General features: G+C 51.2%; 3 protein-coding genes and 2 long non-coding RNA genes across 5 annotated transcripts; 1 reads left to right on the forward strand and 4 right to left on the reverse strand.

Annotated features, from left to right (window-relative positions):
• Positions 1-1,474: 1,474 nt before the first annotated feature.
• Positions 1,475-3,791, reverse strand: HOXA4 (homeobox A4). Its single transcript, XM_082472090.1, has 2 exons — positions 3,075-3,791; positions 1,475-2,521 (listed from the first exon to the last, which is right to left on the reverse strand). Exons 1-2 carry the CDS (start codon positions 3,700-3,702, stop codon positions 2,169-2,171), a joined length of 981 nt encoding a protein of 326 aa, XP_082328216.1. The 5' UTR covers positions 3,703-3,791; the 3' UTR covers positions 1,475-2,168.
• A 151-nt stretch (positions 3,792-3,942) lies between these two features.
• LOC309665573 lies at positions 3,943-24,750 on the reverse strand. Its single transcript, XR_014266510.1, has 3 exons — positions 23,461-24,750; positions 13,068-13,173; positions 3,943-10,227 (listed from the first exon to the last, which is right to left on the reverse strand). It is a non-coding gene; the product is annotated as an uncharacterized lncRNA (long non-coding RNA).
• On the reverse strand, positions 14,041-25,597 carry HOXA5 (homeobox A5). Its single transcript, XM_082472041.1, has 3 exons — positions 25,474-25,597; positions 16,061-17,226; positions 14,041-15,073 (listed from the first exon to the last, which is right to left on the reverse strand). The coding sequence occupies exons 2-3, from the start codon at positions 16,953-16,955 to the stop codon at positions 14,823-14,825; spliced, it is 1,146 nt and encodes a 381-aa protein (XP_082328167.1). The 5' UTR covers positions 16,956-17,226; positions 25,474-25,597; the 3' UTR covers positions 14,041-14,822.
• On the reverse strand, positions 17,146-21,430 carry HOXA6 (homeobox A6). Its single transcript, XM_082472134.1, has 2 exons — positions 20,281-21,430; positions 17,146-18,913 (listed from the first exon to the last, which is right to left on the reverse strand). Exons 1-2 carry the CDS (start codon positions 20,720-20,722, stop codon positions 18,654-18,656), a joined length of 702 nt encoding a protein of 233 aa, XP_082328260.1. The 5' UTR covers positions 20,723-21,430; the 3' UTR covers positions 17,146-18,653.
• On the forward strand, positions 21,343-25,923 carry LOC309665568. The gene is made up of 2 exons (XR_014266496.1): positions 21,343-21,466; positions 24,747-25,923. It is a non-coding gene; the product is annotated as an uncharacterized lncRNA (long non-coding RNA).
• Positions 25,924-26,636: the final 713 nt, after the last annotated feature.

A 26,636-nucleotide genomic window follows, 5' to 3' on the forward strand; every position in this document is an offset into this window, starting at 1 on the left:
GAGAATGCCTTTCAGAATTGCTGTTGAATTACAAAGAAGTATTTATTGTATGAGGTGATTAATGATTCCTGGGGAAATTGCTATTTTCAGCGTGATTTAATTTCGTTTTACAAGTGAGTGTAGTAGGGGGAGGGTTAATAAGTTTTAGCAGCAGTTGCAGGGCCTCCAGAAATCCCTGGCACCCACTGGCACCTTATAAAATGCACTTTATGCCAGGTTTGGCCTGCCTTGAGAAGGAGTGTATTTGTTTGCCCCTGAATTTTCTTGGGGAGAGGAGGTGGCCCCTCAAGAGACTGGTGTCCACTTTCCTCTCAGATCTGGTTTGCTCCTAGGTAGAGAACAATCACCCTTGCCTGTTATCACACACAGAGCAGCCGAGGCGAAAGGGGTAACAGAACTGACTACTGGCTAAGGGTGGTTAGCCTCTGATGGGAAAATGTGTTTAAAAACCCTCTGATACTGCAGAGGTAGGTGAGTTCCCCCCTCCCATCTCTGCTAAAATTGTTACATGAACTAAAAACTACACTCATTCAAGGCCAGGTGACAGTTCTAATATTCTGGGGCTAGTGGCTGTTGGTTTTCTGAATCTTGTTGCAGAGAACTCCCTTCGGTGACAACCAAGTCTAAATCCTCTTTACTAATTTGTAAATCAGTAAACAAATACTAGGGCTATGAAGATTGAGAAGTGGGGTTTGATTTCAACCTTTTGAATCTAGATCTCTAGGTTGGGCAGAAAGATCTGGGAGCATTTGAGGAAGGTGACCCTAGTTCAGAGATTGGCTTTCTTCCAGCACTTAATACTCCCAGGTCTACCTTGCTTAAGGTGTCATTATGCTTTTTCTTTCCTCAGAAGAAACTCTGGAGGGTGTACTGGGAAAATTCCGTTTATTTTGAAAGCTCTTGCTTCAAAAAAAGAAAGAAAGAAAGAAAAAGAAACAAACAAAAATCCCAAGCTGTAGTTAGTGAAGAAGAGAACCTTAAAAACAGCCAAGAAACAAAAAGCAATCTCAACTCTTTGCACAAACTAGTTTTTATCTCCAGGGAAACAGACAGATTAAGCGTGAAGGTGCAATAAATACCAAAGAGACCACTTCTTTCCAAGTGTGCTCAGAGTTCAGCATGTAGAACAGCTGCAGAAACTCCTGGGCCCACAGCACTGCGCAGTTTCACCTTTCATTGCAGAGAAGGACACGTTTCTATGCCTTACAGAGACTTGAAGCCTGAAAGCCTGGCCAAGTTTGGGAAGAGGAGCCCTCTCAGAGCTCAAGAGCCTTCCTGCTCTTTGGAACTTTTCCCACAGTGGGTCAAACTTGACAAGAGTTCAGCTCAAGTTGAACAAATTATGTGGGCAGTCAGTCCAAGTGAATGCAACTCAAGCCATCTACAGGATTTTTACATGCAAGGTCAACCATTTCAATTGAGAGAATATTTTTTTAAAATTAAAAGTAGGAAACACACAACTATGTCTCAGAACTTTGTTTTTTAAACGGAGTTTATTCTTAGCACATGTCTTTCTATAGAGCCACACCACAACTTGTAGAGTTGCACATGGGTCTAAATGCACTCCCCCTCCCCCAAGATTGTGCCTCAGAATAAGACAACAATATCTCCACAACAATATTTTAAATAAATGAAAGAAAAGGAAACAAACATGTATCACATCTACCATCAAGGTCTGTACATTTTGAGAATTAAATAATCTTGTGACGTCCACAATGTCTACTCATTTATTCAGTTCGGTACAAGCTTGTATGAGCTGCCTTAATGAGGGAAGGGGAAATAGGGAAGATAGGAAAAGGGTCTGATTTCTTCTGCTTGCAACAAATATACATGTACATGTCCCCAGTCAGCATGGGTTGTGCGACTGACTTTAGCCATCTCAAAAGTATTTGATGCCAAGTGGTTCTTCTCAGGTACCCAAACCTGGCAGCCTTGTTCAGGCCAGCAGGTTGTTCCACCAGCCAGCATCTTGGCCATTGTCCTCTCTTGGGTGGCAACCAGCTCGCACTCTTACCCGGATAATGTCTTCTCTTTTTATTATCCTTTTCACCAAGCTGAGTTTTGTTTTGGGGTCTGTTGTAGTCCAGATGGGGAGGGGTGGATGGGAAAGGGGCAGAAGAGGAAAGAAAAGCATGTGAGGGAAAGAACTGGTCTAGAGCTCTGCAAGATTATATGGACGAGGGAACGGGCGTGGAGGCGCCCTGGTTGGGGTGAGGATGCGGGTTCAGGTGTGGGCTCTGAGTTTGTGGTTTCCCCGGTGGGCCTGCTGAGGCCGAGGCCGAGTTGGAGGATCGCATCTTAGTGTTGGGCAGTTTGTGATCTTTCTTCCACTTCATCCTTCGGTTCTGAAACCAGATCTTGACCTGGCGCTCGGACAAGCAGAGCGTGTGGGCAATCTCGATGCGGCGACGCCGGGTCAGGTAGCGGTTAAAGTGGAACTCCTTCTCCAGCTCCAAGACCTGCTGCCGGGTGTAGGCGGTTCGGGAGCGTTTGGGCTCCCCTCCATTATAACTGGGGTTGACTGAAAGCCCATAACCCCGAAGGAGAAAGCCAAGGAGGAGGGAGTGGAAGAGAGGGAAAGGAGGAGGAGAGAGAAGGTGGGGTGGGGGAAGAGCAATTGGACATCATCATTATATAATAACCTGACACCAAGTTCACGCAAGATACATAAAACGGCAAAGAAAATGTTTCACAGGCTATTGACAACGGGAAACACCCGAGAGCCATAAAGAATAGTGCTGGGCATTGGGGCTGAAGAAAAGCTTCAAAGACACATGGCCTGAAGCCTCTGCCAGGGCAATTAAATTTATGGGGGCTATAATTACTGCCCTAACAGTTTGGCGTCTCGTAAATCTCCCAATAAAGGGACCCCGGGTACAAAAGGATTCTCACGTTGGGATCAGGCGGCTGGCTGGCGCGCACACACCCACATCCCACTGTAGCTTGAGCCAGCTGGGGGCTCCCCTCCCGAGGCCCCCTACCCCTCGGCCTCTCCCCACGACCCCCGCCCCGACCCTGGAACCCGGGCTCGGCCCCAGCCCACCCTCCCGCGCCTCCCCAGCGGCGCCACGTACCGGCGCTGACATGGATCTTCTTCATCCAGGGGTACACCACGGGCTCCTTGCCCTTCAGGCCCAGCGGGCTCTTGTCGCCCAGGAGCAGCGGGCACGCGGGGGCGCTGCCCCCTGCCGGGACGCCCGGGGTGGCGGGAGCCGCCTCGCAGCGCCGCGGGGGCGCGGAGGCAGCCGCACGATGCTGCGGGGGAGGCGGCGGCGGGGGCTGCCGCCCGGGCGGCATGACATGGCTCGCGTGCAAGCCGTGCGCGGGACCCTTGGCGTGCGCCGGGGGCTGCTCGGGCTGCGGCGGCCGCCCGGGGCTGGCGCTCCCGCGGTAGCCATAGGGGTAGGCGGTGTCTGCGGCACCGTGCGCGGGGTAAAGCGCGGCTGCGGGATAGGAGGCCTCGCGGGCGGCCCGCGGCGCGTAGTAAGAGGCTGGGGGCTCTCGGCTGCCGCCCGCGTGGGGGAGCTGGGGCTGCTGCTGCGGCAGGTGCTGGGCCGCGGGCACTGGGGGCTGCTGGTAGCCCGGGCCCCCGCCAGGGCCGCCGTCTCTGCCGCCGGGGCCGCTGTGCTGCGCGTACTCCTCGAAGGGAGGGAACTTGGGCTCGATGTAGTTGGAGTTTATCAAAAACGAGCTCATGGTCATTAATTTGTGAAGTGCAAAAATACTAATTTTTCTCGCGTTGTCGTTTTTCTGGGCTCGCCGAGGCCCCTCCCCCTCCTGCCTCGCTTCCCATCCCCCCTTTCCTCCACTCCTTTCCCCTCCCCCGCTGTCAAGCGCCCACCCCTCCCCCCTCCCTCCGCCGCCGACGCCACCAAAGTTCGCGCCGCTCCTCCCCCGCGGCTCGCCCGCGCGCCCGTGTGCGTCCCCGGTCTCGGCCCCGCGCGCGCCCCGCCCAGTACCGCCACGTGACCCGCCCCCGCCAATGTGCGCGCCGCGCGCGCGGACCCGGATCAGGAAGCGCGCGGGCGGGTGATGGATGCTGCTGTCCGGCTCCAGGAGGAGGGAGGGAGCTGGAGCTTTGGGCGTCCAACCCCCCAACTTTGAGTTCCGCTGGGAATTCAGGGCCCGCAGTCTTCTGGTCCTCTCAGATGCCCAGACCGAGCCCTATGCGTACCCTACTCTGGCCTAGGCCTCGGGGCAGACAGGCGGCCGCGGCCCAGCGCTGACCTCGGGGCCCAGCCTAGCTTGGCCTGGCGTCCTCAAGGGTTCGAGGCCGCCTGGGGGAGGGAATGGCGTCGGGACCAAGGGGGTATTCCGTTTTTTATCCTGGCCGGGGAATAAAACGAATGAGGCTAACACCGGTTTTCTCACCAACTGATTCCCTTCCGCACATCATGCTCGCCGCGTCCGCGCCCAACGTCCCCAGTCTGAGAAGCCAGGCAGGAGCCGAAAAGGGTGGGTGGGTGAGCAGCTGAGAGAAATCGGCCCCTGGATGTAAAGCAAGGCTATTCCAATACAACCGGATGAGCACTTTTCCTTTCTTTTGGAAGCAGAAGCTATTTGGTTTTTTACCTTAAAAAAAAGCAAACAGAACCTTCCTAATAGCATCTCATTTGATGGGGGTGTCAATTCAGAATGAAACATGCTCGAATGTAGTAGATGCGATTGTGAGAAAGTGGCCCAAGGGTGGCGATGGATAGAAGCGATGATGCCGCCACAAAATCGAGCGTTGAGACCAACAACTTCTACTGCAGAAAAATCCCCAAACAAAAACAAGCTAAGGATAGCATAGGCACTGTGCCGACGGGTCTTTTCCCGCTAAGAATTTTGTTTTGTCTTTTAGCTGTTGCTTTTCCAGGCTGTATCTGAGGCTAAAGTTATATTTAAGGACGGTCTATAATTTCTGGATTGCTGAAAATTAGCATATTAATGATGTCAGTAGCTCTGGAAAGTGGGGAGAGAGGACTGTTGTCTGCCATTTGGTAATTGAAATTTGATGGGTAAACTAATTATGCCATTATTAACAAATAAATTACTTATTAATTCCACGTAATGTTGATCTTCGAAGTAAATACTGATGCCTTACTCGTTGTGTGTACTTTCCCTTTCCTTTTCTGAGTGACAGACACACCTAGATCCTCTAGTTTTCAGCCTAGATTAAAGCAGTGCATTCAACTAGCGTAGTCACCATTCTAAAAACACATTCATATTGGCATGTAAAGCAAGGATTTTTCAGCTGGTGCACCTTAGTTGGTTTTTCAAAGAGCAATATAAACTGCCTTCTCACAACTGAGTCTGGAACGCAGGCAAGGAAAGTCATAGCCTAAGCCTGGAGACACTTCAAAAGGAATGTGAATTCTATCTTCATTTATATTGGTTACTCATATGAGTTACTAAATGCTGGAATATATCCATTTGATGGATAGTCATTTAATGCTTAGCCACATAAAGCCCATTATATGTGACTAATCTTTAAACTAATTTAGGAAAAGAGGTTAAAAAAGGGATCATGTTAGCTTTCTAACTGCAATCACCCTGAAGTGGTACAAAGAGGTTTTCCACATTGGATGTGTGTCTGTGAAGAGTGCTGTCCATTGACATGGCACACCCTGAAAATTTTAAAAAATGAAATCTAAGCCACAGACAGAAATCAACGCTGAGTGTAAATCTTTAGACATCCTCTCTAGACTCTCTAGCCTGTGATATAGCTGCCTAAACCAATATCTCTCTACAGCAAGAAAAAATAATATATACATATATGTACTATATAACATGAATAATATGTACATACATAAAGTAATTAGCAAAACTGGGCTAAGCTTCTGGGAAGAAAAAACATGACAAGGAAATTTTGCCTCCCTCCTCGTGTCATCAGACTAAGGTCTTAACCATGTCTGTTCAATATTATTTACAGACACTAAAACACAAAATTCATGTTGTTTAGCCTCAGAACCTTCTACCGAGTTTCTATTTTAAAGTATTAACGAGGCTCGGGCACTGTTTTGTATATGGTTAACCTAAACGAGTTAACTGCGCCTGTGTTTCATGTGGTTCTATTACTTTAGGAAGATGGGCTTACACAGAATCCCCCCAAGGCCTGTAACTTGTCTTTGTGGTTCGTATCATAAACACAAACGGAGCCAGGACCACCAAGTGTTATCTCACACACCGACATTTTGACATTTTACTGCAAGATTTATGGCTGTAATAAACAATCTCAGTACCTTTTCTGATCCTTCCACAATCTCTCTTTGCAAGCCATAGCATCATTCCATTGAATCAAATAATCTTTTGAAAAACAAAACAAAAAAACTCTTGCCTTCATATGCGATCCAAGACACCAAAGTAAAGCCAGGAAGAAACTAACTCAATTAATAAATAAACTGAGGTTTACCAGCAGCATCTTGCCCGAGAAAAGATGGGATGCCCTGAAATCGAGCAGAGAGGGGGTGTGCTAATCTCCGCACGCCAACTGGCTCCAGTCCCAAGCAGGGTGAAAGCGTTATCCTTTTCTTGGGAAACTGGTAAGCACATTTGCTCATTTCCACGTGCAGGGATAACATATATTCCCAACAAAAGCTTTCTTAAAGTCCCATTAAGTGAAATAACTTTTCATCATGTCCTCGAGTCCCAGATGGAGAAGGAGAGTGAAGGGAGTCCAAGGGAGAGGGAGGGCGAGAGGGGGGCAGTGTTTTGCAGCCTAGTTTGAATCTGATTTGAATCATTTTGAATATATTTGGAACAGCCTTCCCTCTTGAATGCAGCCCTGTCCCAAGTTTCAAAGTGACCGAACAGTGACACCGTGTGCATTTTGTTTCTTATTAATCTTACACATTGACAGTCTTTGTTAAATCACAAGGCGCGCCCTTCACCAGCCGACATTTTCATATTTGTTAGACGCGCTGACCTGAAGTTCACCTCGGCCTTGGACTTTGCGCTTCTAAAAGGTCTATACAGTGTCTTTTAGAGAGCGGGGTGCTTTGCCCAGGTCACTCCTTCTCAGGGAAAACCAAGGCGGGGGGAGCAAAGGAAATGTAAACGTTATGGAATGTATTGACTGTATTTGTCCTTTGTTCTCTAGAGCGAGAGTCCCCCAGACTGACTGTTCGCTGTCTGAAGCACGTCTCTGGAGGGCACAGGAGAAGGACTGAATTTCAAAATGCCTGATGGTGGCATCTGAGGGCTTCCCCCACCTACAGTCGGCATAGGATTTTAGAGAAGCAATACTTTATCAGCCATCTGACCAATTAATTGTTTGGGGGTAATTTCCTTATAGTAGTTTATACTAATGAACACAACCCAGGCATAAGGCATATGAAATTCATATCCGGATTAGACATGAATTTTAACCAGGATTGTGTGAAAGGCCTAAAGATTAAAATCTTCCAAATAAAGAAAGTAAGCACTCTAAAATCAATAACTTCTGCAGGTACATTTTCTTTGAGTTGAAAAACTAGCTAAGAGGTGTCTGTGGTTATTGAAGCTGACATGTTCCTAAGGTGTGGCGCGTTTTTAACCAATAACACAATAACAGGGTTTTCTCAAAGAGACACATAATTGTCTTGGTGAGTAATGGGGGGGGGGTTCCGTTTTCTCCATTTCACTGGCCCAGATGTGGTGAAGTGTTCGCTGCTGTAACAGCAGTCACCACAGTTGTTCCTTTTCCTCTGTTCTCATCTGGCACACCCCCATTTGGCTTCAAGCTCTTGGCCAGAGTGAAAACTTTACACATTGCACAGTGGAAGCAACCTGACTACTTCCACAAAGGCAGTGTTTGGGAAATATTTGCTTTTACCCCTGAACATACCCGGCACCAGCAAATCTAATCAAGCAGACTATAGTGGGATGATCTTAAATGTCCCTGCAAGGGTCTACATTTTGAGTAGTTGAATTAGCTTATCTCTAAAGTTAAAAGAAAAACCTAGGAAAAAAATGTCATCTTTCTCTTCTCTGTTTCCCTACACGAATTACTTGAAGATCAATACACAGAAAAGGAAAATATGTCCCCCAGAAAATAGATGCTAATGGCACCAACACTTAACGTTAATATAGGTGCATGAAAAATAAAATATTGTTTAGCTCTCCAGTTGCAGCGCACACACAAGGCATGGTTCCAGTAGGCTTCCCTCACACACTATTCCCTTTCTTTTCTACTCTCCCGCCCTCCCTCCTTAGCTTGCTTCCCCTCTCCTTGGCTTTCATTCCAAATGTATTTTTAAAGAGTATTTTCTGGAGAATAGAAGTCTGTCACGGTGGTCTTGAGAAGAGGTCTGGCATTTGTGGATTCTACCTTCCTGCTCAAACGGCATATTCTTTACAGTTTATTCACCCATAGATTGTAGCATTTCTCTTACATTCAGTGTAGGGTTCACAATAAACATAATGAAAAACTTTCAACAACAGGAATATTTTCCTGGTACCAATAAGCATTTTCTCACTGGTGGAGAGGGTGGAGGAATCCTGCCCCTTTTGGGAGGGTTTCCACTTCTTTTCTCCCCTTCCCAGCTCTTTGCATTTAGTGGGTGGCAGTTTCAGAAAAAGCATTCTGTCCTTGAAAATTGCAAAGGATACATTTTGCAAGAAGTGCCTGTGTTTGCCCTTGTTCTCACACACTTTAGGAATCATTATAGGTACTAAAAAGGAAAAAAACTGGCCAATCAAAATCACAGTTTTCAAATAAAGGAAGTTTCCTGCCCGATCTCTTTCCTTTGAAGGTATGATGGAACATTGGCAACTTGCTACATTATTTCTTAAAGGTCCACTGATGAGTTTGAGCTTTTTTATTTTGTGACAAACCCACAAACAGACTCCTGGTTCTCCAGCATCTAGGGTGTTGGTGTTTCAATAATCTATGCCTATTTACCTGCTGCTATTCCCTTAGAATGGGAGCGATAATTCAAGATGAAATACAGCATGTATTAGTCTTGAAAAGAGGAATTTTTCTATCCTTTCCTTCGTAATTGAGGTCATTCAACCACTAGGGTTCACCTGGAGTCCATACCGTGATACACGCGTCACTCTGAGCCATTTTATCTTTTGTGCTGATAGTCAAGATCGCAACTCTAACATTGACATCAAACTCTGTCTGGGCAGATGACGAAGAGCGCTGCACAACGTAAACTTTTGACCCTCAACTTTTTGACCTGCAGTTACAACCACAAAGATACACAAAGCTGTGCCTCTTCTTTCAAGGGGAAGCCCCCCACCCCAGGAGCTCAGGGATGCCCTGCTTCTGCCACTGCCTTTTGGAGTAAGAGGGTGAATTGGATATTTTTGTGTGTTTGTGACTGTATTTCCTGTCAAATCAGCCTCCTACCTCCTTTTGTCATCACTTAAATAGGAATGAGATTATTTTAAAATCACTCATCATTATGTTTACAAGGAAAATTTGGAGTAGGAGGCTTTTGCGAGGGGAACCTCATAAAAAGCGAAAGAAAAAAAAAAGACGGGGAGAAAGCAGGCAATGGAAGCGGGAGACTTTTCCTTTATTTAAAAATAAAGACGCAGCCCTAATTGTTGGGAAAGCTGGCCCAGGCAGGAGAGTTGACTGTGAACTTGTACTAAAGCGTGCTCTGCTGGCGATTCCTAGGGTGTGCAGATTTATCTTCTCTGCATTTACTTAACCCGGCAGTGAACTGCACGGGCGTCATTTGTTAGGCGATGACAGACTTCACCTCCAGCAAGGGCTGCTTCACAAAATCGCAATAATTACCCAATAACCTTCATAACAAATATTATTATTGAAAAGACGGGTTTGTGGGGAAGATAACTGGTGGGAGAAAGGCAGCTTTCTTTGCAAAAAACACCAAATAAACAGTCCTAGGCAGATCTTTCGGTTCTGGGGTTTAGAATGGCTAGGACTGTGGCTCCCCTCTCCTATGTGTGTGGGAGCCTAGGCAGACCCCCTCAGCCCTGTCTGGAAGCCCCGTTTATAGTTTTGTCATTGTCTAGAAAGAAATTCTGCCTTAGAAGCCAAAGGGATGGCGCCCACAACGTTCTGCACTCTCCATGGTGGGCAAACCTCGGACAGACTCCAGAGCGAAGGTGGGGGAGAGGCTTTGCAGGGCATCTTTCAAGCTAAAAGGATTGTTTTCCTCTTTAATAGCCTATCTTTCAGGATGTAATTTGCTCTCCCCTCACTAGTTGTTTGGATATAATACTCTTCACATCTCAACAAATGAACATGACTCCGTTTCTGGTAGAAAATTCTGTCTTGCTCTTCCAGAGCTGCCAACAATGAAGTGGGGGAAAGAACAGGGGGGAAAAAAGGAATCTTGGCATAACGTTGTGAGATTAGAGCATGGAAACCCTAACAAACCCCTAAGTAAGTGTGACCAGAAGCTTCCTATTATATTTATAGTTCAGGAAATATTGTTTCTTCAGCTTGTAGAAACAAACGGGGCCTGGCACGTTTCGGATGCCTTCTTTTACAAAGCTAGGAGCACAGACAAACACTTCTGCCACCAGCTGAGGCTAGATGTCTTCATAAAGCCCTTAGTGACAGAGATTTTTTTCCTAAGTAAGTTCCTCTGCAAAAGCAACCCAAAAGAATGCATGAGAAAAAAATAACTTATTTACAAAATGAGCAGATAACCAGCCATCCTCCTTACTATGCTTCCTATGAAAATAGGAAGAAAGAAAAAAATTCCTACAATAACGCTCACATAGGTCTGACTGGATGCTGTATTTTAAAGTCATTTAACCACATGTGAGTTGGCCTGCCGTCTTAAACTCTGAAGTTTTATGATGATTACAACAGACAGAAATAAGCAAGCTGACAATATTTATAGCCTGTAATTTTTTTAATGCTTGGGAAAGATTCCCCCATATTGTGTGATGCTGGTCCAAGAAACTTTCTGCCCATTCCCATACCCAGAGTGGGACGTGACCACAGAGGTGGTGTGGACACTTCCTCCAGGCATGTTACTCAAATGAACCTGCCAGCAGCTCTATCACTCTTTTTTTCTGCCGCTAATTTTAGTCACCAAGAAATCACTCAATCAAGATCACCAAATGAATAACTAAAATAAAACCTTAACCTAGTATTTTCCAGTAAAGAATCTGAAACTCAGAGCAGCAGAAGAAAGACTCCAGAATTCTCACAGACATATAAAATAATAAAAGAGAACCCAAATAAAGTTTATATTCTGGTTCCCACTAAGGTGCAGACACATCTTCCTGAGTGCTGAACTGCTCTCAGAAAATGCTCACTTTAACAGGTTACACAAAACGACCTCAGGGATTTGCCTTGCCACTATTCAAGAGGAGTGGGACTTGTGGGAGGGCTTCGATTCTTCAAAAAACTTCCCAGGTTTTGCTTTCTGAACCTCTGACTTCGGGGACATCTGTTGGACTTATGTTGAGTGTAAGTGGCCTCTGCACAATAAAGTCTGTGGAAATTCCAACTCTACACTTTAAATGTTTTCACTTTAAGGACTTACTAAATATCTTTACCAATTAGCACTTGCAGAGAACCACCTAGCTACCTCCTAAGGAGAAAAGCATTTGGAGACAGAAGATCTCATTTTTTTGTTTCATTTCTGAGTTGGAGGATTTGGCTTAGTTCTTCATACAGGATGGGGGAAATCTGCTAGATCCCTTGTGGGTACCCATTCAGAGAAAGACCCCAGGGCAGGCCACAGTGTCCCCAGTCATGGCTTTGCCACTGAAGAATGTAGAGGGTTGGGGCCAGAAAGGGTGGCTGAGACCAAGGTGGAATTGTACCTAGGAAAAATCTATCTCACCCATTGGTGCAATACTGGGGACTGTTTTGGAAATCATAAATTATGTAAATTTCCTGGGATCAAACAGAAAGAGCAACTAACAAAAGAAAGGCGGAAATCTCCTACAGACAAACGACCAATTTCTTCCCTAAACTACCCTTTATGATGTGTGAGGAAAAACAACCTAATGGTTCTGGGGACTTTTAAGTTGGACATTGAAGACACCTCGATTTCCCCCCAAACTTTAGGGCACAGTTTGGAAGACAGAGTTTGCCTGTATATTGAGGGGGAATAAATTAATCTTTAGTGCTATCTAGGGAGATGCCTAAGTTGACTTTTGAGGGTCCTGTGCATAGATTTTAAATTCTACAAAAGAAGAGAGGAAAAGGAAAGAATAAGAAAGGCAAGGCAGAAGAAAAGAAAGCACTGTAACGCCTTTCATTTAGCTTGGGGATTCAAAGACTAAAGTTAAATCCGGCCATAAAGTTTATTGCTTCAGACTCACAGGCTGGTGAGAACAGTCCCACCGAAATAAAAAGAACGTGCAGGCAAACAAGGTTCAGGGCCTGGTCCCTGGTGCGGGGGAGGGGGTGCTGAGCCCTCCCCCGCAAGGTGGGGACACGCGGTCCCCAGCGTCCCGCGGGCGCCAGCGGCCTGGGCTCGGCCTGGCGACCCAGGGACCCAGCCTAGAGGTGCCGCCCGCGCCCGGCCGGCCTCTGCACCCTCGGGCTCTCCCGAGCCAGCCTGCGACCCGGCCCCGAAGGCCGCCACCTCGGTTCAGTGCTGCCAAATGACCCCGGCCCGCGGAGACTTATTGCCACAGCCCCGTCAGAAATCCCGCCAGCGTCCGCCTCGGTCCTGCCCGGGCCTTTCTTTCCAACTCCCCAGCGCGCCCCAGCGCAGCGCGGCCTCGGCGCCCGCGGCCGGCGCCCCCCACCCCGGCTCCCAGCCCCCACCCAGGGCTCCGCAGACCCAGCAGAGCTCGGCCCTCCAGCCCTGGGATGGGGGTCGGCCCTGGCCGGTCTCCGCACGCAGGCCCACTCGCACACAAAAATCATCTTTTTGCACGCCGGCGAGAGCAGCGGAAGTCATTAACATCCGCGCTGGTGCAGCAATTAAAGTTAGGCCCAGGGATGCGGCGCGGCCACAGGCGCTCTGCACCGTGGTGCCTCCGAAAGCTGGCTCCTGGCGCTCCTAATTTGGGCAGAGGGAAAGTTTGCTCTCCCCTTTGGAATTCCGAGGCAACCTCAGAGTTATTGAACCAGAGAGAGAAAGCGAGAAAGATCCAGAAAGAAAGTTTTCAGAGTACAAATAAACTTGAAAGCGCTCAGGGGGCGAACTTACCTTAACTCGGAGGGAGCCATTTTTTCAGAGAGTTTTGAGAAACTTGTGGTCTGGACACTTCTGGACCTAAAATTGACAATTTGCATGACCAGGTGGCACACGTAGCCTGCAAAAGAGTCAAATGGAGTCCAGCGTCAGTGAGATTATATGTTATGTGGTATATAATGTTGGATGTCAACTCCCCAAAACCATAAAACTTACTTTAATGGCCCCACGTGACGTTTTATAGCCAGTGAGCCGATCTGTCTGTGCTATGGATGATTTTACGATCTAATTCATAGACAAAACCCTATTCATTTGGCACCCAAATGTCATATAGCCGGAACTGGGGCTTATAAAGTTTACTGTTTTATAACTTTTAAAAGGAAAGACGGCATCAGTGTAAGCAGTCGGTAAATGTGCAAATCTCTAGTTGCGCTTTAGCTGCTCTGAGGAGTTTCCCAATCGAGCTAGGATGGGGTAAGTACCTTCCATCTGTAGCAAATTAATTGTAGCAAAAGAAGCCAACTGGGTTCAGGAGGGCGAGGAGTGGGAAAGGGTGCCTGGCTGGGTTAGGGGCAAAGGGTCTGGGGGCCACAACTTGACATAGCAGCCTCTTCAGCAAGTGGAGGCCTAGGATGGCCTTAGGAGAGAGGCGGCATCTGTGTGGGCCCCCGAGGGCCGCTAACAAAGCTCTGGGCTTTTTCTCCTTTCTCTCTCTTCCTCTCTTTTTTTGTACCCAGCAAGTTAACCTGGTTTCCTCAGAGATAGGCAGGTTAGACTCAGGCTTTGCAACCACCTAAAGCTTTTCCACCTTCTGCCCTGAACTCTCTGATGGGTCCGTTAGGGAGGCCACGGGTCAGGGTGTTGGTCTGAGGTCCCCTTGCACAGGCAGACTGCTCAGGTAGCCTCAGACTCACTGCCTCCCAGCACTGGACAGACAGACAGAAGAGCAAAAAGAGCCACTTGCTATTTGGCACAAACCAGACCAAGAAAACTTACAATAGAAAGTTTATTTTTTGTTTCCAGTCAGTATTTTTTCCTTAAAAACAAATACAAAAAAAAAAAAAAAAAAGCTGATCACAGTTTGCTTAAACAGCCAGACTTGGACAATATTTGTAACTTTGTTCACAAAAACATACATCACTGAAGCTGCGCTTATAAGAGCCACTTCCAGAGTTCGTGCAAAGGGTCCTACAAAGGCACGCAGGGACACACCGCTCAGAGTCACAGTTTTCATCACAGAGTCACTAGTCACTACACGTCGAACAAGTTAAGTTGTGTCTCATCAAGTCACCTCTACAACAGCATTAATTACACAAGGAATATAGGTAGTTTGAATAAAAATATCTTTAACAGCTTGGAGCTATTGAGACAGGAACACTTCCACTCACATGCACAGTTAAACAACTGGAGTGCAACACACAACATTGGCACTAAACGAGGTCGAAGGGGGACTTTTTTGTGTTTTTTTTCTCTTTTCTATTTTTGTTATAGTTACTTCAAGTAACACAGCTTGCTTCATATAAATAAGTTAAAACATCTATTTTTTTTTCAAGACAAAGCCATTCAGGACAAAGAAATGAAGAGAAAGCAGATCTACTTATACAGGCGCTATAATGGCAATAAACAGGCTCATGATTAAAAGATGAATTAGGGCAACGAGAACAGGGCTTCTTCACAGAAGGAACACAAGGGAGTTTCAGAAAGTCACCTTAGTACTGACACTACGCGGGATCCGGCTAATACTGCTCAGTACTTTAAACGCTCAAATACTCAGGGGCGGAAGGCCCCTCCCGCCGCCGCCATGCTCATGCTTTTCAGCTTATTATCTTTTTTCCATTTCATTCTCCGGTTTTGGAACCAGATTTTAATTTGTCTCTCGGAGAGGCAAAGAGCATGTGCTATTTCAATCCTTCTTCGGCGGGTCAGGTAGCGGTTGAAGTGGAACTCCTTCTCCAGCTCCAGGGTCTGGTAGCGCGTGTAGGCCGTTCGGGCCCTTTTGCCTTCCGGGCCGCCTATGTTGTCTGCAACGGAAAAGTCAGCGGTTTAGCCACCCACTCCTGAGCCTCTGGCTACCAAAGTCCGCCAGCTGGACCAGCCAGGGTCCTAAACAGGGGAGAAAAGCTCAACAAGTCTCCCTCCTCGCTCGCCCGCCCACCCCTCCCGAATTTCCTTCCCTCTTCCTTTCTAGAGAGAAAACAATACGATTTGGACTCTGGGAACAATCGGCCCATGCGAGGCTGGAGCCGCGTCCCGGAGGATCGCCCGGCTTTCCCTCGCCCCACTCTTGCCCTCTGGCCCTGCCCCTGGCGCCCTGAGGCGGGGCACAGCCCTCTCAGGCTGCCCACCACTCAGAAACCCACCAAAGCAAGGCCCTTTTCTGTGCTCCCAAGTGGCCTCCAGGTCACCCTCCCTTAAAGTTCCAGCCCCGCGAGCCGCCTCCTGTTCCAGCCTGCACGCTTGGGGCGCCTGCTTTCTTTTTCTTCCCTTTCCTTTCCTTTCCTGCACTCCCTCCTGCCCCCAAACTTCAGAATCCCGCCGGCTCTCGCCTCGATTATTCCCCCCACCAAGTCCCTTTTCGGGGACTCTAATTAGTAACGCTGTTTCCCCAGCGTAGCCCTCCTCATAAATTATCCGTCCTGACAAGCCCGATTCACGGCCCCTACTGCCATCCTCTACCTCTCTGCGCCCTGCTCGGCTGGCCTGACCCATGAGCGCGTTCCGAGGCGCTGGGGTTGGATATGGTTTTTTTCCCCCTTTCCCCCCCTTTCAACGTCTAAACTTGGCTGGCCAGCGGCCCCTTTCCCCGCATTTGTGAGCGCTGGGCGCTGCAGAAAAGAGAAGGAGGAAGAAGGAAGGCAGGGGAAGGAGAACGGCGGGGAGAGGCTCCACAGGGCTGGGAGAGGCGAAACCAGGACAGAGACGGGGAGAGAGAGGGCAGTAAAGGAGAGAGGGGGGACCGAGAGCCGCGCCCCCGCGGCCGCGTCGATTTCGGAAAAGAGTGGCTTTACCATGACTTATGTGCAGCTTGCGCATCCAGGGGTAGATCTGGGGTTGGGCGGGCGGCGCCGGGCTCGGCTCGCTCTGCGCGCTCGCCTGCTCGCTGCTGGCGGGGGCGTCCTCCTCGGCTCCGGACGCCGTGCCAACCCCCTCTCTGCTGCTGATGTGGGTGCTGCCGGTGTTGGCCGAGGCGCCGCTGGAGTTGCCCAGGGAGTTTTTCCCGCCGTGGTGGCTGTCGCTGCCGGGCGAGGGGGCCACGGCGGAGCAGGGCAGCGGGTCGGGCGGAGGCGAGTGCGTGGACGTGGCAGGCTGGCTGTACCTGGGCTCGGCGGGCGCCGCGCTGGCGCTGGCCGCGTAGCTGCGGGCGCGTTCCCCGGAGCCAAAGTGGCCGGAGCCCGAGCGGCCGACGCTGAGATCCATGCCATTGTAGCCGTAGCCGTACCTGCCGGAGTGCATGCTCGCCGAGTCCCTGAATTGCTCGCTCACGGAACTATGATCTCCATAATTATGCAACTGGTAGTCCGGGCCATTTGGATAGCGACCGCAAAATGAGTTTACAAAATAAGAGCTCATTTGTTTTTTGATATGTGTGCTTGATTTGTGGCTCGCGGTCGTTTGTGCGTCTATAGCACCCTTGCACAATTTATGATGAATTATGGAAATGACTGGGACATGTACTTGGTTCCCTCCTACGTAGGCACCCAAATATGGGGTACGACTTCGAATCACGTGCTTTTGTTGTCCAGTCGTAAATCCTGCCTGATGACCTCTAGAGGTAAACTCGGGCACTAATGGGGGAGTTGGGTGGAGGCGAGAGGAGTGGCGCGCGCGCCCCAGGCGCGTGCCCGCCACTCGCCGCCGTCGTTCAGTCGGACTCGAGCGCCACCCGCTGGAGGCAGGGCGCATCCCTCCGCTTCCGACCCGGGGCTGCAAGGGCCGGGGTCGAATTGAGGTTACAGCCCATTATGGCAAAATTATTGCATTTCCCTCGCAGTTCCATTAGGATGTACCAATTGTGAGGCCGTCAGCTGCCGATCGCGTGCCCGGCGAGGATGCAGAGGACTGAAGGGAGATGGTGACTTGGATTTTATTTACAACAACTTTATTTCCCTGCTCTGCAGCCCCTCTTATTTTTGTGTCGAGGTTGGGGTCGGTTCTGACCGTCGTGCCGGCAGCTCTGAAATTTGAAAATACAGATATCACCTTCGGGGAAGGGGGGGAGGCCATTTAGCCAATTGGAGAAATAAATCCTATCCGCAGCAGCAGCTACAATTACGGCTCTGTTTTTGCGAGCGCATGAGGGACGGTGTCCCTGCCGCTCTTAAATGACACGCGTCTATTAAAGATAGCTTTTGTGTAGCGTTTCTCCGAGGCGAGGTCAAATTCCATACACTTTTATAGCCGGAGTCGATTTTTCTTTCGTGTAAATATGGTTTTCGTGTCATTAGTTTGCTATTTGATTTGCTATAAGTATCCAGCCTGGAGAGTCTTCACCACCGGGTCACTTTCCTCGAGCCAACCGGGCCCCAAGTCGGAGGGTTCTCGGTGAACCCAGCGAGTGGGCCCAAGCTCCCCGCAGCCACAGAAGCTGCTTGGGGGCTGGGGATTCGTGGGCCGAGTTATTAGGGTCTTGCTTAGACCTCCAGAAGTAAAATGAGAACGCTAATGAAAGCATTTTGTGGCAGTGCCTAGTACCTCCGTAGTTATCTTCCTGGGTTCTGAAAGACGAAAGTAAATCACAAATATAGCCTAAAGTTGGGTGTGGGGGGAGGTGTCCCCACTGGAGAGGCCAGGCGTCTCAGGCGCCCCTGGCACATTTGGAAACCAGGACTCTTGCCGCTCCCATAGCCCTGGGCCGCCTCCTTAGGTCCTGAAAGCTGTTGTAGTGGTAGCGCCGGCCCTGTTGGAGGCGGGGAGCCGGAATCCGGAGCTCGGGGAGCCCAGTCGTTCCCAGGGCTGTAAAATTCCACCCGCGCCCAGGTTGGCTCGGCTGTGCTGAGGCTGCTTCTCTTCCAAGGACGGTTGCGCAGCAGGCCGAGAGACAAGGCTCTCTCGGGCCCCCTTTGTTCCTCGCGCTTCTTCCTTTCTGGGGGCGGCCTGGGAGGCCTCGGCAGAGCTGGGGCCCCAGAATTTAGGCTCCCTCTTCCCAGTGGCCGGAGTTGATTTGGTGATGCCCTCCGGGACTTGGTGGTGAGGAACCGAGGCGGAAACGCCCAGACACCAAAGGGGGCTCGGCCCCCGGTTCTTTCCTCTCCAGCAACCCCAGACCCGAGCTCAGGGGCGTGCAGAGGCGCTAACACAAGAGCTGGGGACCGATTGGGGCGCGCCCTGAGACCCGGAGCGGGCTTGGGCAGGCTTGGAGAGCGGGATTGCGTGTGCAGTGCGCCTCGCTCTACTGCTGGGATTGGCTGTGTGTGAGGTGTTTTTTTTTTTTTTTTTCCTTGTAAGAAATAAATGCTCAGACGTTTGCAAAGCGCCGGGCTCCCCTGAAGCTGCGAAAGCCCCCCGGATGGGAGCAGGAGAGAAGAAAAGTTGGGGAGTAGGAGAAGGCGAGGGGGCAAGCCGAGGGAGGTTGCGGCGCGGGCCTGGTCCCTGCCCAGGCGTCTACTCGCCCGCTTTTGCCTCAGCGTCCTCCCCGCTGGGTTGTGTGGAATTGATGAGTTTATTTTCCTTTTTCCACTTCATGCGGCGGTTCTGGAACCAGATCTTGATCTGGCGCTCGGTGAGGCAGAGCGCGTTGGCGATCTCGATGCGGCGGCGCCGCGTCAGGTAACGGTTGAAGTGGAACTCCTTCTCCAGCTCCAGCGTCTGGTAGCGCGTGTAGGTCTGGCGGCCTCGGCGCCCGTGACTCCCGTACACAGCACCTGCGGGCAGAAATGGCCGGGCGCCGGTAAGCCAGGATCCGGGCAGCCTGACCAGTCAGCCCCGCGCCCCAGGCCCCACGCCCCGGCCTCGGGGCTGGAAACCACCCGCCTCTTCCACTATGTCTGGGACCGAAAGCGGGCTGGATGGGAGAAGATTATTTCATACCAAGCGAGACGTGTTCCACCTAAAACGACTTGGGGTGGGAAATTATTGTTTTTGAAAAATCTGCTCTGTAAAAAAAATTACAAGCAAAAGAATAGAACAGCATTCTTAAATCGGGGTACCTAAGCCTGTTTTGTGGGAGTACAGTGTGTGTGTCTGGGAATGGTGGGTATGGAACCCTGTGAGTAGGGTAGACACTCCAAATTCACACACGGACCTCTGTGAAGATGTTACTTTGGTCAGCCATGTCAGGACACAACATGCTTTTTAAAAAAATTTTAAATGGTGAGCCCTCTTAAATCTTTGCAAATGCCTTCCAATTGTATGGCCCTTCTGAGAAACGCAGAGCTCTTGAAAACACAAGTGGATTTTAAAGCAAAAGACTGTAAGTTAAAAAATCCGCATTAGCCTCTGTCCTTCTCCAAGGATTCCCTGTAGATTTTTTTGGAAACCAGGAGCAAAGAGATGGAGCTATGGGCCATCTGGGGTTTCTGGAATGTAGGACTGTGATGGGCTATCTGTTCTGGTGCCAAAGGAACCCATGGGTGGGGGGCTCCCCCAAAGCTGGGTGTATGAGACACAGGCAGGGCCTCAGAAGGAGGCAGAAGTTGGCTGTGAGTGAACAGTTGAGTGGAAGGGGGAGGAGGGGAGGGAGGAGAGAGAGGAAAAATCCTGAGGCTGGGGATGTGGCCCTCCAAGGCTTTGGGGAGACACTGCAAGGGGCCAAATGAGGGCCTTTATCTAGATGGGTTTCTGAAGGGCAGAAAGGTGAGGGGGTTGGGAGGGAAAGGGGAGTTCTCAGGATGGGTGCAGAAGGCCATCACGGCTTGGGGATCTGAGCAGGGTGTTACCAGGGTGCAGTGTGGGCAGGCGCTCTCTCCCATCCAGCCTTGCTCTCTCTTCAGGTTGCCCCTGTCACTGGGTCTCACATAGCATGGCAGTGACCCCCCCCCACGCTCCCTAAGTTGTCACCTTACATGGACACTAGTGCCCTGCCTTCATGCTGCCACAGCTTGATTGTCCCATTGGGAATGGGTTGGATTTTTTATTTTTTTAAAAAACCCAAAGAAACTTTGTTCACTCTTTCCTCCTTTCTTTCTATTTCCTCTTTCTACTCTCTCTGTCTCCTCCTTCCTACCTTCTTTCCCTGCCTCCTTCCCCCTCTCCCTCCACTCTCTTGAGGGGCTGCAGGGAAACACCTTACCCGCGCAGGAGTTCATCCGCTGCATCCAGGGGTAAACAGGACTCGTGTACTTCCGGTCGGTGCCTTCGTCATGGAGGGCTTTGCCCGGCACGCTGCTGCTGTCGGGTTTGTACTGCTGCTCGGGAGAAAAGTGCAGGTAGTCCCCGGGGCCCCTTTGCTTGCCACTGCCCGAGGGCGAGGCGCCACTGAGGTCCTTATCAGAATAGAAACATGAGGCCCCGTACTCGTAGGACGCCCGGTTGCAGGCCAGGACCGAGTTGGACTGTTGGTAGAAACAAGGTGAGGTGTACGTCTTGTCCGGGAGGCTCGACGCCCCGTACGAGGCCGGGAAGGGCCTCAGCGCGTCATAGCCGGCCGGGTAGAGGGGCAGCTGGCCCAAGAAGGAGTCCTGGCCGCTGGGCAGGCTCCCGGGGAAAGTGGGATTCACAAAATAGGAACTCATTTGCGCGCCCCTCTGCAGGACTGTGATTTGTTGTGTATTAGTACATCTGGCTATAACTATTAGTAGTCATCGAACTGGTTTGTTTCTGGATGGCCGAACGCCAAAAGCGACAGCAGCAAATCGCACCAGCTGACGCGGCGGCGGCCAATGGGAGCGAGCGCCGGAGCCCGCTCCCCGGGGACCGCGGCGACCGAGGCAGCAAAGTTACAAACAGCCCCCAGCCCGCCCGCCCGCCCGCCGCCCGCCCGGCAGATTAATGGGCGCGCACAGCCAGCCGGCCCGGCTCTCTTCCCGAAAGCCGGTGGCGGGTGAGGCCTGGGCAGAGGCGTGCGGCTCGGGCCGGGGTAGGGGCACCCGCGTACGGGCTGATGCAAAGACCTGGCCAGGCCCGCTCTTTCTATCCCCCCCTCACCCCACCCTTTTGCCTTGTTGGATTTTGCTGGGTTTTCTCTCCAAACAGGAAACCTGACAGCCTCGCTCAGGGAGGGGCGGTGACGAGGATGTCTTTGCTCCGGGCCGGCCTGCCCTCCCGGCAGGGACCTGAGTTTGCCCCTCCCCCTGCACTCCCCTACCCGTGGGTGCGGGCTCCGGAGCTGGAGAAGGGCTCTGAGAAACCAGGCCTTCACTCCTGCGCCTTAGGAATCGGGGCATCACCTCCTTCTCTCCTTCCCCACTCCCACCAAGGGCCTGGGCCTCGCCGCCAAGGGGAAAGGCTCACCTCGAGCTGACCAGGACCAGGACGAGGCTAGTCTCTCCCCCCCACCCCGGCCCCCTACTCCCACATACAACACGTCTCCTTTGAGTCTCGAGGGGCCTCCTTCCAATGGCCAGCTATTGCCTGGCCTCAAAGCAGCCCTCACAAGCTGTGAGCCCCGCTCCTGCTGCCTCTGAACCCAGGAACCGAGAGGGCAGAAACCACTGGTTTCAATAAGAAAGGGACCTACAGAGGAGTAGTTGTGAGACTGAGCTCCGAATCCAGCCCTGGGACCTGCTCCCCTTGCCCAAGCCCAACTCGCCAGACTCTCCCTCCGCCACCCTGATAGCTCAGAGATGAGACAGATCCAGATGTGGAATCTCTGTCCTCATTTCAGAGGTGCTGGTGACCCAGGGTCCCTGGCCCAGCCGGGCATAGAGGGCAGCTCTGCGGGCCCAAGGCCGCGGGAATGATGGATGTGCTTGGTTTCTGGGTCGACTGTCCATGGACACTGTCCTGGGATGTCCCCTTTCCTGCCTTTTCTGGGACATTTTGGGGGACCAGCCACCCACAGTTGCTCCAGAACCAGAAACAGTTTGTCTCACCAGCTCCAGAAATTCTCTGAATTGCTTTTACTGCAGCCCCAGGCCTGGCCTTCTCCAAACAGGACAGGAAAAATACTGTCCTGGGCTGCGCTCTCTTGCCTGAGAGGTGTTCCTTTGAGATAGTTGACGTTTATAGCACATGAATCAATCTCATTTTGTAAATGTGATATCTTTTCAATGGCATTTTTACAACTGTATTTGTTAGGCTTGTAAAACCCCTTGAATTAGCTTTAAAATGCTCAGTTCTGTGGAGCTTGAAGAACGATTTATTTATATGATTTGGTTGAATATCCAGAGGGTGTTTATAAGATCTGTAAAACTGGTGAATGCAGGCTGATGGGGTTCAGGACTTGGGGGTGTGTGGCAAGGCCCCCCTAGGAATCTGGCAACGACTTCCTTAATCTCTTCCTTGCTTTTCGATTTCTCCCCTCACTTCCCCCAAGCAGAAAACATTGGGAAAGGACTGGGCTATGACTGGCCTCCCCAGAGACTATGGTGCATCCTCGAAATCGGCTGCTGCCCACCCAATGGGGGCTGCACCCAGAAGCCTTCAGACTGTGACCCAGTCAATCGAAGCTGGGAAAGTTTCTTCTTTGCATATATAAATAAGGGCCTGGCAGGAAAGGATATAATTTTAAATTGTCCTCGAATTTCTTTAGGGAAAGGATCTGATAGGTGAAAATGAAAACTCAAGAGTCAAAAATTAAAAAGGGATTTTTTAAAAAGTTGTGTTAGAAGAAAATCATGTTTGAGTTGTTTCTTTAACAAGACCATCAGATGATGGTGCTTTCAAGCAAGTTATTATCATGTAAGATGAAAATAATCATTTGGAGATGTTGATAAATGTTTACATTCATAATTTCTGCTTCATTCCTCCAGGTCCCACACGGTGTTGGGGCTGGTGGCAGTTTACTACTGTTATTAGTATTTGTTATGGTTTGACCCGGATTCTCGATTTAATCATTGTCCCAGTCAACGAAAGAATTTGATTTCTCAGCTAAGAGTCAAAAAACAGTATATTTCTAGCTTCTATAGAAACTAAGATGGAAAAAATATATTAAACTGAAATCTCTACGTGTTAGCCAAGGCTGGTACATATCACGTTGACAGCCTGACAGCCGCCCAATTTATTTCTCCAACCAGCATTAGGTGTGTGTGTGTATATATATATATACATATATATATATATATATATATATATATATGTATATATATATGTATATGTATGAATATATATATACATATATATGTATATGTATGAATATATATATACATATATATGTGTGTGTATATATATGTATATATGTATATATATGGAGAGAGAGCGCCATTCATGCAAGAATAGAAGCCCCAGACGCTGGAGGGAGCCTCTCCTGGGATGGTGAGAATGGCCACCAGGGCTCTTTTCTAGGTCAAAGCCACATAGAAAGTCCACTCACCTTTCAGCTGCTCTTCGAGGGGGACGGGATGGCGAGCAGAGCCTCACAATTCGCCCTTTTCTGGGGCTGCCCACTGAGCTCCTCAACCTCCGCCGGTCTGGAGAGAGGCCTGCTGGGGGGTTCCTTGAAGGCCACTGCGTCCGCCGGGATCGCTAGCCCAGGCCAGAGCCCATAGCACACAGGTGCGGCCTCTGCCTGTCACAGGCCTTCGCTTGGAGCCAAAGCCCGCCTTCCTTGCCATAGCCAATCCTCCTCAGGGCCAGCCAGGCCTGCAGGCCTCAGGACTACGAGTGCTATCTCCGATTTCAAAATCCCACAGCGGGCTCGTTTCCCGAACCAGTGTGCGCCCCTGGGGCGCCTTGGGACGCGCAGTTTGGAGAGAAGCAGCCATGACGTGCCAGGCGGCCTGTGCAACCAGTCTCCATGGTGCTGGGCTGGCGGCAGGACTCGAGTCTAGTCGGGCGTCCAGCTCCGGTCAGGGGTGGCCAAGGCGGGGGAGGTTCCCGGCCAGTCAGGCCCAGGGAGGCCGCCCCTGAGGTCCTCCCTCGCCCCCCTCTCCTCGGGCTGCTTGGGAACCTCTGAGGGGCCCGCGCAGCAGTCGCGCCAGGCTGCACGACGCGGGGCTGCGGCTGGCGTCGGTTCCGGCGATGGCCACAGCGTGGCAGCAGCGAGCGCCCGGCGCGGTCGCAATAAATAATCTGCTCGCGGCAGCCGCAGTCAGGCAGCCCACGGCCCCGCGATGCAAATGCGCCGCTTTATCCGCCCCAGCGCACCCCCCAGCGCGGGTGGACGTCCCCGACGTCCACAGGCCCTTTTTAATTGTAGAGTGCATACCAAGGCATCATCTTAAGGTGGGGAAACAACAACAACCAAAACCAAAAAGCAAACAAAAACAACTCGAGCCCAGAACCTCAGGATCATTTCTGGTCGCTGTCCCAGGAAGCTCCCGGGACAAATCTGGTCGAGGTACACCCAGGTCAAGTTGGGTCTGTGCCATCGCGCTTCGTCAAGCCCACGCCCGCGGCGCCCTCCGCGCCTCCTCCCGGTCGGCTGCACAGTCCTCCCCCGGCTCTCGGAGATGGGCAGCGCGGTCGCCAGCCAGCCCGCTGCGCCGAGGTGTTTGTGGCTGGGAGGAGGTCCCCTATCGCCCAGACTCGGTTTGCGTCCTTCCTTCAACCTTGACTGCGGGTCCCTGCCACTCGCAATAACACCACCACATCCTCTGCACCGAAACTTCCCGCCAAGCAACACCCAGCCAATTAACCCCATCCTCTCCTCCAACACAGAATTCCACCCACGAACCTATTCCCTCTCCCCGCGCTTCAGACACCTCTCTCATCGGAAAACCGCGTGAAGGGAAGCAGGCACTCAGCAGAGGACCCTGGCTGAATTAGTAAGTTTTTGTTTGTTTTTTTCCCTCAGTCTACCTTTCTCTCCAGAAACCAGTTCCCACGGAATAGAAGGTGCTGTGTTGATGCTGATAAACCCCCTGTCGATGAATTCACTTTGCCCTCCCCTCTTACCACCTTCCCAGGTCGGGAACTGTCTCCAGTTATTGGGGGATTCAATCCTGCCAATTGGGTCATAAAGAAAAAAAAAAAAATCCAAACCCGGGAGGCTGGCAGGGAACGCAGGGTGCAGGGCCACTTCCTTTTGGGCTCTGCGAGGTCGCCGGGGAAGGGGAGAAAGAAGAGCTCAGTGTTCCTGCCCCGTGCCAGGGCGCTGTGCCACAGAAGGAAAGCAGGCATTCACTGCCCCGGTGAGCCCGAAAGAGGAGAGGGAGGGAGGGGGTGTGTGTGTGTGTGTGTGTGTGTGTGTGTGTGTGTGTGTGTGTGTGTGTGTGTTGGCGAGTGCGGGCTGTAGTGTGCGATGGGGGCGCGTGTGTGAACGGGTGAGTGGGTGGGTGAGGGTGAGTCTGCCCCTCTTCAGAGCCGCCCTGGGTGCCCTCTCCCACTGCCGCCGGCGCCGGCTACCGTCTCACAACCTTTGCTCCTGTCTCCCCACATGTCTCACCTTCAGATGGCGGTTCCCAGAAGCTCCTGCCCCTCTGACAGCTGTCGCTTGGGCAGCCCGGGGAGACGAATTGTCCTCCTTCCTGGTGCTAGAGGACGCAGGAAATTAGCCAGGTTGCGAGTTGCAAAGCGGCCGCAGCGGCGCCGGGAACTGGACGAGCCCCACCTCCAGCGGGAGCGGCCGGGCCGGGCCAGGCCGGGGCCTCGTCTCGCTCGCCATCGCCGGACAAAGCACAGCCGAGCCGGGCTGGAAGGCAGAGCGCCGAAGCAGGCAGGACGGAGCGGAGCAAAAGAATGCGGCTCTATTCTCGCAAGGGAAATTATAAAAAAGTTCATGTTCACGGTTCCCATCCACATGACCGACAGCGGCCAATGGAAGGGCCGAACAACTCATAAAGTTGTATTGCAAAGTTGTAAATTTTCATAAACAACAACGGATTTATGACCCTTTCCCCATCACTAAGAGGAGGCAGCTCTTACACCGGCGCCATCTTACCACCGAGGCCGCCCCGACTTGGGGCCGCAGGTTTTACAGACCCAGTTGGGCCGGGGTTTATTAAGAGTAATAAGAAGTGGGCCCAACCCAAGCAGGAGACAGGAGTCGAGGTCTTCGCCCACCGAGCTCACCCTGTTCTGCGCTGTCCCCACCACCCCTCGCCCCTTCCCCGTCCCCACCACCCCTCGCCCCTTCCCCATCCCCTCATCCTTCGCATCCAGACGCCAGCGCCAAAGTTTCGCAGCCGGATTTGCGGCCCCTGCCCCTTCCCATACCCCTCAGCTTCAGTGCTGGGTCCTGGGGCGCCCTCGCTTTGCCTGAATGTGGGGTTGGGGTCTGCATCAGAGGCCCTGAATCCCGCGTCTTATCCCGGGGTCGGGTTCAGGGCTCGTGGAAAATTCGGAATCAATCGCAGGATAATACCCCTTTCCAAGCCCACCCTATAGCCTTATAGGAAAGGGTGGATTTGGGATTCTCTCATGGAATTTATAGAGGTTTTTGGGGAGGTTCATAGAATATAATGTATCGATCGAAGATTCCGTTTTCAAGGGATCTGGAAGATGTTTGTACACACATGCAAACCGGACAAAAATCTCCACACAGAGAAATGCACATAATCTATTATGGACACACAGAAACGCATGCACACAATTATGGACACGAAATAC

The sequence above is a fragment of the Balaenoptera physalus genome, assembly GCF_965194825.1.
Source record: "Balaenoptera physalus genome assembly, chromosome: 8".
NCBI classification, from domain to species: Eukaryota; Metazoa; Chordata; class Mammalia; order Artiodactyla; family Balaenopteridae; genus Balaenoptera; species Balaenoptera physalus.

Coding starts and splice junctions, on each gene's coding strand:
- HOXA5 (XM_082472041.1), bottom strand. CDS start 16,955: ATGCGCCCTGCCTCCAGCGGGTGGCGCTCGAGTCCGACTGAACGACGG. Junction 15,074..16,060: donor CAAGCTGCACATAAGTCATG/GTAAAGCCACTC, acceptor TTTCCGTTGCAG/ACAACATAGGCGGCCCGGAA.
- HOXA4 (XM_082472090.1), bottom strand. CDS start 3,702: ATGACCATGAGCTCGTTTTTGATAAACTCCAACTACATCGAGCCCAAG. Junction 2,522..3,074: donor GAAGATCCATGTCAGCGCCG/GTACGTGGCGCC, acceptor ATGGGCTTTCAG/TCAACCCCAGTTATAATGGA.
- HOXA6 (XM_082472134.1), bottom strand. CDS start 20,722: ATGAGTTCCTATTTTGTGAATCCCACTTTCCCCGGGAGCCTGCCCAGC. Junction 18,914..20,280: donor GCGGATGAACTCCTGCGCGG/GTAAGGTGTTTC, acceptor TTCTGCCCGCAG/GTGCTGTGTACGGGAGTCAC.